Below are 9,810 nucleotides of genomic sequence, written 5' to 3' on the forward strand. Positions count from 1 at the left end.
AGCGACTGGGTGAGTGAGTGAGCGACTGGGTGAGTGAGTGGGTGAGGGGGTGGGTGGGTGGATGAATGGGTGTGTGAGTGGGTAGGTGAGTGTGTGGGTGAGTGTGTGAGCGACTGGGTGGGTTAGTGTGTGAGCGACTGGGTGAGTGAGTGAGCGAGCGACTTGGTGAGTGAGTGGGTGGGTGAGTGGGCGGGTGAGTGGATGATGTGTGGGTGAGTGTGTGAGTGGGTGGATGAGTGAATGAGTGGGTGAGTGAGTGACTGGGTGAGTGGGTGAGTGAGTGTGTGAGTGGTTGGGTGAGTGGGTGGGTGAGCGACTGGGTGAGTGAGTGGTGTTTGAGTGGATGAGTGGGTGGTGAGTGATGTGTGTGGGGTGAGTGTGTGAGCGACTGGGTGAGTGAGTGGGTGGGTGAGTGTGTGAGTGGGTGTGAGTGTGTGGGTTAGTGTGTGAGCGACTGGGCGAGTGAGTGATGAGCGATTGGGTCAGTGAGTGTGAGTGTGTAGGTGGTGTGTGAGTGAGTGGTGTGTGGTGGGTGGGTGAGTGAGTGTGTGGGTGTAGGTGGTGGGTGAGTGGGTAGATGAGTGTGTGTGTGAGTGAGCGAGCGACTGTGATGAGTGAGTGAGTGGGTGTGTGAGTTGGTGGGTGATTGAGTGGGTGTGTGCGTGGGTGTGTGAGTGGGTGGGTGAGCGACTGGGTGAGTGAGTGGGTGTGTGAGTGAGTGAGTGGGTGAGTGGGTGGGTAATATATAATAATAATAGTACAATTTGTAACGCGCGCAAATTTGCAGACGTAGTGGCCGCAACTCAGAGGCGCGGAGCCAAGCTCAGAGTCACTCAAAAGCACGTGGTTGTAGAGGTGAGTTTTTAAGTGTCTCTTGAAGGAGGCGATTGAGGTGATGCTGCGAATGTGCAGAGGGATATCGTTCCAGACTGTTGGGGCTGCCACCGAGAAGGGCGCGTAGACACGATGACCATCCTGGATCTTGGTATCGAGAGGAGGTCGTGAGTCGCGCTGCGCAGGCATCTGCCGTGTGCTGAGCTGCAAGTTGTCAGTAATGAAGAAAGATACGGCAGGCAGGCGGATATGAAGGCGTTGTGGCAGAGGCAGGCGGTCTTGTATGTGACCCTGCTGGCGATGGGGAGCCAGTTGAGAGCGCGGAGACGAGCTAGTGAGTCGAGACGGGGAAGAGTGTGGGCAATGACGACGCGTGCTAGGTTATTTTGTAGTCTTTGAAGTTTCTTAGGTTGCCAGCGGAGGTCCGGACTAGGACGGAGTTGCAATAGTCAAGGCGAGACCCAACTATGCAACATGCCAAAGTGTTGGCAATTTCAGTAGAGATGAGAGGACGTATGTGTCTAAGAGCCTTCAGGTGAAAGTTACATGAGCTGATGATATGGTTGGTTTGACGGTCGAAGGATAAAGTTGAATCGAGGATGATACCGAGGTACCTGAAGTGGTCGGTGAACTTGTTGATGTGACCGAAGATGTGTATGTGTGTGGGGAGTGCTGCTGAATTGAGACGTTGCTTGTGTAGTGACATAAGAAGGGAGGGGCTGCTGGGGGCTCTGGGATCCCAGGCAAGTCCAGACGCTTAAGCCTCTGGGTGCCAGGCACTGGGTTCCCAGAGGGTCCAGACTATTAAGCCTCTGGGCGCCAGGCGTTGGGTTCCCAGGCGCTTAAGCCTTTTTGGCGCCGCCAACGGGGGGGGGGGGGGGGCTGTGTGTGCTCTGTGGGATGTCTGGTGGCGCACACGGCCCCACCCCTCGTTAGACAGGCATAAAAGGAGAGCTCCCTGGACGATCAGGGCCCAGTTGTAACTCAAGACCCAAGACCCACGACCAGCCATCTGAAGACCCTGGGATGCTGTGAGAGCCAGCGGGGACTCTGGAACTCCCGACTCTACGACCTTGTGAGGGCGAGTTGCAGAGCGTAGCCAGAGTAGAGTATCTAGGCTGTGTAGCTAGGCTAGTAACAGAGTATCAGGACTGTTGGAGAGTTGGACTGTTGGAGTGTTGTATTGTAATAAAGAAGTTACCTCTACAAGTGTCTCCGGAACCCGTTACACTTGGTACCTAACATGATGGCCACTGACTTTTTCGGATTAAGGGCTAGGTTGTGTGCAGTGAACCATTGTTGCATGGCGGTGGTACATTCCGAGAGCCTCTCGAATCCAGATGCATTGCTAGAATCGATGGCGGTGAATATAATCGTGTCATCCGCGTATGAGTGATGCTTAACACCGAAGCTTGCAATGAGCCGGCCGATCGGGGAAGTGTAGGCTGTGAAGAGCAGGGAACCTAGTACAGAGCCTTGGGGAACCCCCCATTTTGAGGGTGTGGAGTTTATCCTGTTATGTACGAAACTTGGGAACCCTAGCTACATACAATGTCTGCTGCCAGTTTTATAGGGCTGAACATTGAAAATGTCTAAGTGTACAATTATTGCGATTACCATGTCTCTATAGTCGTGGTTGAAGAGACATTGTAATGTTTTTAAACTATTTTATCTTTTCCTGTAATTTCTTGAAATTCTCTTTTGGCGGGTTAAGTAAAAACATGCCTTACAATGGCTGCCCATAAAAAAATTGTTTTAATGCATTTGTTTTCTGCCTATTTGTTTTAGTGGCCAGGTACTGGGCCGATTCTGCTGCGAGACCCGAGTGTGTGCTTCGCCGGGGAGAGATGTAAAAATGTAGGTGAAGAATGAAATAAAAATTAATAAAAATAAAATAATAAAAATCACGACGTTTCGGAAGCAACACAAGCTTCCGTCTTCAGGTGAAACTGTCCAGCCAAATATCTGTATCACTTGAAGACGGAAGCTTGTGTTGCTTCCGAAACGTCGTGATTTTTATTTTATTTTAATTTCATTTTTTACCTACGTGACTTTACCGAAAAAAACTAAGAGTATGATTCCTTGCAGTCGTGAAAGCTTCAAATCTCGAAGATATCAAAATGGACGAGCGGTGCATGCATCATGACGATGAGGAGCTGCAGCAGCAGCAGTCTCCAAACAATTGGAAGGCTCCTTCACTCACCATGCAGAATGCAGCTCAGTCTGTGCAGCAGTATCCTCCTGCCTTGGCAGAGGCAGCAACCCAGACTTGTCAGTCTCCACAGGCTCAGCCAGTTGAGCACACCCCACAAGTGCCTAAGGTGTCTTCTGGCAGCAGTCAGCGACCGAGTGGAGAGGCGGCTTCTGATACGAACTCCCAAGGTGATCACTTTGACTGCCCCTTGTTCACACACACGTGCTGTCTAGCTATTAAGACACATTTGAGGTTTTTGTAAATTATATAATTTCACTAATAGGGGTTTTCCCCTTTTTTCTGGCAACAAAACTGACACCTTTTGCAAGGAATAATGCTTACATTAACCACAATACTTGCAGTCAAATGCAAACAAAAAACTACTCTGATAATTTATGCATTGTTTTTGAAACTGATTGGTCCACACCAGAGACAGCTTTCTTTAGAGCCTCGTCTCATATGGTTTTCGACCAGATGACGCCAAGTATTGTGGTTAATGTAAGTATGATTCCTTGCAAAAGGTGTCAGTTTTGTTGCCAGAAAAAAGGTGAAAACCCCTATATTTTAGTATATTTTGGTACTGGCAAAGGAGGTCCCATGATGACGCCTTTTGGCGTCATCTGGTCGAACACCATATGAGACTAGGCTCTAAAGAAAGCTGTCTCTGGTGTGGACCAATCAGTTTCAAAGACAATGCATAAATTATCAGAGTATTGTTTTTTGTTTGCATTTGACTGCAAGTATTGTGGTTAATGTAAGTATGATTCCTTGCAAAAGGTATCAGTTTTGTTGCCAGAAAAAAGGTGAAAACCCCTATTAGTATATTTTGCTACTGGCAAAGGAGGTCCCATGATGACATAATTTCAATGTATTATTCTGAAAGAAATTGTCCCTGCGTGTACTCGCCTTACCTGTCCGCTTTTTGCCACTTAACCAAATCCTCAGGCTGCGTGAAAGTGGTGCACGACATGCTGATGACTTCAAGCAACTGTGGCAGCAATTGGCCATCCGACCAAGAAGACATATTTCACCTCCTGGTAGTTACCTGCTTTCGTTTAAATTCCTCGTTTTCCGTACTCATTGACATGTTAATGTTGTCTCTAACCTCCCTCTCTCTGCCACCGCCCCCTCTGCCTATTTAAGGCCACTCCACAGAGACGATCTCCCTCTCTGTACCTGTGTTTCTCTCTGTGTATCTTGGTGATATCTGTCTGCTCATATGTCTGTCTATAGTTTTTGGTTAGAATTTTTTGTTGCTATTTCATTTATACCTGATGATGATTGCTTGTGTTGCAATAGAAACGTCGTGATTTTTATTTTATTTTACTTTTATTAATTTTAATTTTTTACTACGTGACTTTACCGAAAAAACCTAAGAATATGAATCCTTGCAGTCACGAAAGCTTCAAATCTAGAATTCACAATAAGCATTTGATGTTTTAAAGAATTTGCTCTGCGGTCTGTATGATGTGTAGGTGCACGGGAGAGAACATTTTGAAATATTAAAAATCAAGGAAAGCCTGGAGCTGGTCCGAATGCTGCCCAAGGATGTTGTGAGTGTTGCGCAACCTGCAGCAACAACGGTACGTGAACACGAAATAGACAATCGCTGCTCGTGCGAGACAAGTTCCCGATTGCTGCTGTAATTAAATGGTAGCAACAGAAGGGAAGTAATAAAATGATAAAAAGAAAAATAATAAAATAATTCTCACGACGTTTCGGCCACAACGCAAGCAGCCGTCCTCAGGTGAAAACCAGGTCTGTCGGAAAACAGCGTCTGAATGAAACAGCGCATGTGCTTGGAGCATGTATATACGCTGGGTTGGAAGGGGGGGAAAGGGCGCCTTGACAAATAATTAGCATATCAAGAGGGTTAATTTTTTGGGTTTTTTCTCCCTCCCAGATACGTGACGGAATTGCGTGGCAGGCCGTCCAACCTCAGCCGACACGGCAGCGAGTGTTCACAGGAAGTCTTGGTCGGCAGCCAGGGACCCTCCAGTGCTGGCGAAGGTTCCTCATCAGGTGACGCAAGCTCTCCCTGCTCGGCGCAGCACGTTTCTCTGCACGGAACGTGGCGGCACGCGGTAGAATTGAAAGACGCGACACAATTTGCCACAAAGTGATACGCAGTCTTCTTGGTTCTTTCGGTAAAGTCGTCACGTAGAAGGGAAGTAATAAAATAATAAAAATAAAACACGATAAATACAATTCTCACGACGTTTCGGCCACAACGCAAGCAGCCGTCCTCAGGTGAAGAACAGGTCTGTCAGACGCTGTCTTTCCGACACACCTGTTCTCCACCTGAAGACGGCTGCTTGCGTTGTGGCCGAAACGTCGTGAGAATTATTTTATGAAGTTTTATTATTTTATTACTTCCCTTCTACGTGATGACTTTACCGAAAGAGCCAAGAGGATGAATTCAATATCTCGTATATGTGTTGAGGTGTAAATGGTTTTATTGCGAATGCTCATCCACTGGTTGCAGGCGTTGCACAGAATGTTGTGACGGGTGAAGCGAGTGGATCCAATGGTCCCCCACGGCCACCGGACGGAGACAACCCACCGGCCCGGCTTGGAACCCTGCCGGACAGCGGCAAGCCTGGCAACGCTCTTTACAAGTAAGTGCCCTTTAGGTGCATCATCGTCGCCACCTTTAAACATCGTCATCATTTTTCGATTTAAAGCTTTTGTGACTGCAGGGATTCATCTTCTTGGTTCTTTCGGTAAAGTCACCACGTAGAAGGGAAGTAATAGAATAATAAAAATAAAACATAATAAAATAATAAAAATAAAACATAATAAAATAAAATAATAAATATAATAATGTTGCTTTCCTTCTACGTGACTTTACCGAAAGAACCAAGAAGATCGTCATCATTCACGCTCTGAAAAAAATTACAAATAAATGAAAGGGATTCTTTGCTGAATAACCTTTTCTACTCTATGAGACATCTCTTTTAGCAGTGGCAAATTATAGTAGGTTTTTACCCTTTTAAACTGGTACAAAACTGACACCTTTATACAAGGCATCATGTTTGCAATAACCACAACACAAGTAGTCAAAAATGCTAATAAAAGAAGCAACTCTGATAATGATAATAATATGCACTGTACTACTAAACCTTTTCTACTGTTGCGTCTGCACACTCCATTCTATTTCATGATGTATAACTGCTTTATTAAAATGGCTTATCCTTGACGTATTCTATGCTGCAACATCTTCCCTAGTCACTGGGTAGGTGGGTTGGTATTGGCCTCGGATATTCTGAGAGCACTCTACACTGCATTAGATATTTTTAGTTGACTTGCGTTGTTTATAACACTCCTTTATTATATACGAGTCTGGGTTCTTCAAGTGTTTAGTTTTATCTGTGTATACTCGACTACAATACTTAAGTCGGTGGGTGAATTAAAACAAAGCAAAGTTCATCTTCTTGGTTCTTTCGGTAAAGTCACGTAGGGAAGTAATAAAATAATAAAACATAATAAAATAATATAATATACATGATAAAATAATTCTCACGACGTTTCAGCCACAACGCAAGCAGCCGTAACGTCGTGAGAATTATTTATTATGTTTTATTTTATTATTTTATTTTATTATTTTATTACTTCCCTTCTACGTGACTTTACCGATAGAACCAAGAAGATGAATCCCTGCAGTCACGAAAGCTTTAAATCGAAAAGCAAAGTTCGTAATGCAGTTTGGGCTGATTTTTGCACTTGGATTTCCAATAAAAAAGTCATTATTTTCCATAGGGATATACAGTACAAGCAATGTAAGTGTTGCTTCACATGTTATTTCTAATCGCAATGTTGACGGAGTAAAAATGTGCAACTTAATGTAATTCAGCCGTACAAAGTACTTTTCGTGCTTCTTGTATTTGGTATTAACATTTTGGAGCCTCGTGTGTTGTTGTTTTTTTGTCTCAAGCTTCCTGAAACAAATCGACTGCTTGGAGTTTTTGGAGAATTTCACTTCGCGTGGATTGTCGAGTGTCCAACAGCTGATGACGTTACTCTACAGGCAAGTTCCTACGGACGCTTCCATGAAACTACGTGTTTTTTTAACGAATACAGGATTGGGATTTATTTTTAAGTTTTTCTGCAACATAAAAAATGCACAAAGAAGCATGGAGAAGATGGAAGGTTGGAATTAAACTTGTAAAGAGTTAATGCGTGTGTAGGTGAGGGTGAGTGGTGAGGGTGAGTGGTGAGCGTGAGTGGTGAGGTAGAGGGGTGAGTGGTGAGGGAGAGGGGTGAGCATGAGTGCTGAGTGGTGAGTGGTGAGGGTGAGTGGTGAGGGTGAGTGGTGAGTAGTGAGGATTGTAGAGCCACAAGAGGGGGCTCTGGGACCCTAGGCAGAGAAGCCCTTGGCGCCAGGCGCTAGGATCCTAGGCACCCCAGACAGCTAAGCCCCTTGGCGCCAGGCGCTAGGATCCCAGGCACCCCAGACAGTTAAGCCCCTTGGCGCCAGGCGCTAGGATCCCAGGCACCCCAGACAGTTAAGCCCCTTGGCGCCAGGCGCTGGGATCCCAGGCACCCCAGACAGTTAAGCCCCTTGGCGCCAGGCGCTAGGATCCCAGGCACCCCAGACGCTTAAGCCCCTTGGTGCCAGGCGCTAGGATCCCAGGCACCCCAGACACTTAAGCCCCTTGGCGCCACCAACGGGGGGCTGTGTGTGCTCTGTGGGATATCTGGGGGCGCACACAACCCCACCCCTTTGGGCACGAGGCATAAAAGGGCAGCTCCCTGGCCGATCGGGGCCAGTCGCAGGTCAAGACCTGCCAGCCAGCCAGCTTAGGACCCTGGACCCCCTTGTCCCGCTTGTCCTTGTAAGGGCCGGGACGCTGTGAGGGCCAGTGGTGGGACTCTGGGACTCCCGGCTCTACGTCCTTGTGAGGGCGAGTTCCGAGGAAGCCAGAGTCCAGACCCGCACCTTGGCTGGGTCGGGTCAGGTAGCCTCCCTAGGGGGATTGTAGCCGGAGGACCCCAGAGCGTAGCCAGAGTAGTGTACCTAGGCAATGTACCTAGGCTGTTACGTAGGCTGTGTACCTAGGCTGTGTACCTAGGCCGTGTACCTAGGCTGTAACAGAGTATCAGGACTGTTGGAGTGTTGTATTGTAATAAAGAAGTTACCTCTACAAGTCTCTCCGGAACCCATTACACGTGGATACCGAAACATGCAAATAAGAAACATTGACAACTGCAAAAAAGTAGATGGGCTTGGGCAAGGGCACATCACTGGACTGCATTGTGGCTGGGAAACAAGACCGGTGTTGGAGTGGCATCCAAAGTAGAGCACACATCACCAAGAGGAGGACCACCACAGAGATTCGAGTTGTGAGATTAGTTTGTGTGTAGGTGATAGATGGATCGTCACATAGCTCGAGTGAGGAGGCTGAGGAGTCCTGATCCAGTAGTGGGTACAAAAAAACATTCCTCTCCTCCTGCGGAGAGAGCGGGTAGGAACGTTGGGTTGCTCGGTCAATGGCCAACTGTGAGGGCGGGCACAAGCCGTCGTGAGTAGGTTAAACGTTGAGTTTTATAAGGGCACCACGGGGTGACCAGCCCCTCCCCACCCAGCCCCACCCCCCACCCAGCCCCACCCCTCCCCACCCTCCCCTCCCCACCCAGCCCCACCCCTCCCCACCCAGCCCCTCCCCACCCTCCCCACCCAGCCCCTCCCCACCCTCCCCTCCCCACCCAGCCCCTCCCCACCCTCCCCTCCCCACCCAGCCCCTCCCCACCCTCCCCTCCCCACCCAGCCCCTCCCCACCCTCCCCTCCACCCAGCCCCACCCCTCCCATTTTGGATGCACGACGGACAGACACAATAATCCCCTGTGGGCTGGTGGAACCAGGTGGTTCCTACCGGTAATACCGACTGATTTTGTACATTAATTACTCTGAGGAATACACGTCGTCAGAAATTTGAAGAATGTTGTATCGTACACTATGGGAACCTCATTTGCCAGTAAAAATATCATAATTGTTTTTTTACCCTTCTATCTGGCAACAAAACTGACACCTTTTTACAAGGAGTCATGTTTGTATAGACCGCAATACCTGTCTCGGGTGTGGACCAATCAACTTCAGGGACAGTGCACATTATCAGAGTTGTGTTTTTTTTTGTATTATGACTGCAGGTATTGTGGTCTATACAAACATGACTCCTTGTAAAAAGGTATCAGTTTTGTTGCCAGATAGAAGGGTAAAAAACCAATTATCAATGTTGTATCGCTGAACAAAATTTGGTGTGTGTGTGTATATTTTCTGTGTTTCGCTGGATTTTAGGACTTGGATGAACTGAGAGTCCCAGAAGCCAAAAAGCGACTGCTGCTGAGTGGAATCGAAGAGCATCATCGTGTGTCGACCACGATCTCCAGCGAGACAACGCTGCAGCGCTCGTCCAGTGAAGAGACAGTCCACCTCAGCTCCGAGGACGACGACGATGACGGCATCGACACCAAGGACGGCATCCGTGCCAAAGTGTTCCCAGCGCTGCGGCCCTCTGGCAGGAATCTGTCCTCTGTCGGCAATCGGTATCGCAAAAGCAGCATTGCCAAATACAATTTGCGAGCGTACGCTCGCCAAGCCGTTGACTTTCCTCGTGCTGGCAGCTGGGGAGGCAGTAGCAGCCTGGAGGTGCCCAGGAGCAAGATGCCAAAATTGTCTTCATGCTCTGACATCGAAGAAGAGGAGGGGCTGGAGTGAGGAGAGGAGGGGGGTGATAAATGGATGATGGTGGGAGGTTGTGTGGGCCGTGGGATGCACTTTGTA

General features: G+C 48.0%; 1 protein-coding gene across 1 annotated transcript in view; it reads left to right on the forward strand.

Annotated features, from left to right (window-relative positions):
• The window catches only part of LOC133362806 (uncharacterized), a 33,585-nt gene extending 23,841 nt beyond the window's left edge, over positions 1-9,744 (forward strand). The window contains 9 exon segments of the mRNA XM_061581747.1: positions 2,623-2,679; positions 2,945-3,216; positions 3,974-4,065; positions 4,504-4,583; positions 4,585-4,611; positions 4,932-5,050; positions 5,514-5,646; positions 6,963-7,059; positions 9,325-9,744. Of these exon segments, the coding sequence (XP_061437731.1) occupies positions 2,623-2,679; positions 2,945-3,216; positions 3,974-4,065; positions 4,504-4,583; positions 4,585-4,611; positions 4,932-5,050; positions 5,514-5,646; positions 6,963-7,059; positions 9,325-9,744 (1,297 nt within the window).
• The last annotated feature ends 66 nt before the right edge of the window (positions 9,745-9,810 follow it).

This window comes from Lethenteron reissneri, unplaced genomic scaffold, assembly GCF_015708825.2.
Source record: "Lethenteron reissneri isolate LAM-NWPU_2019-01 unplaced genomic scaffold, ASM1570882v1 scaffold_1627, whole genome shotgun sequence".
In the NCBI taxonomy this organism is placed as follows: domain Eukaryota; kingdom Metazoa; phylum Chordata; class Hyperoartia; order Petromyzontiformes; family Petromyzontidae; genus Lethenteron; species Lethenteron reissneri.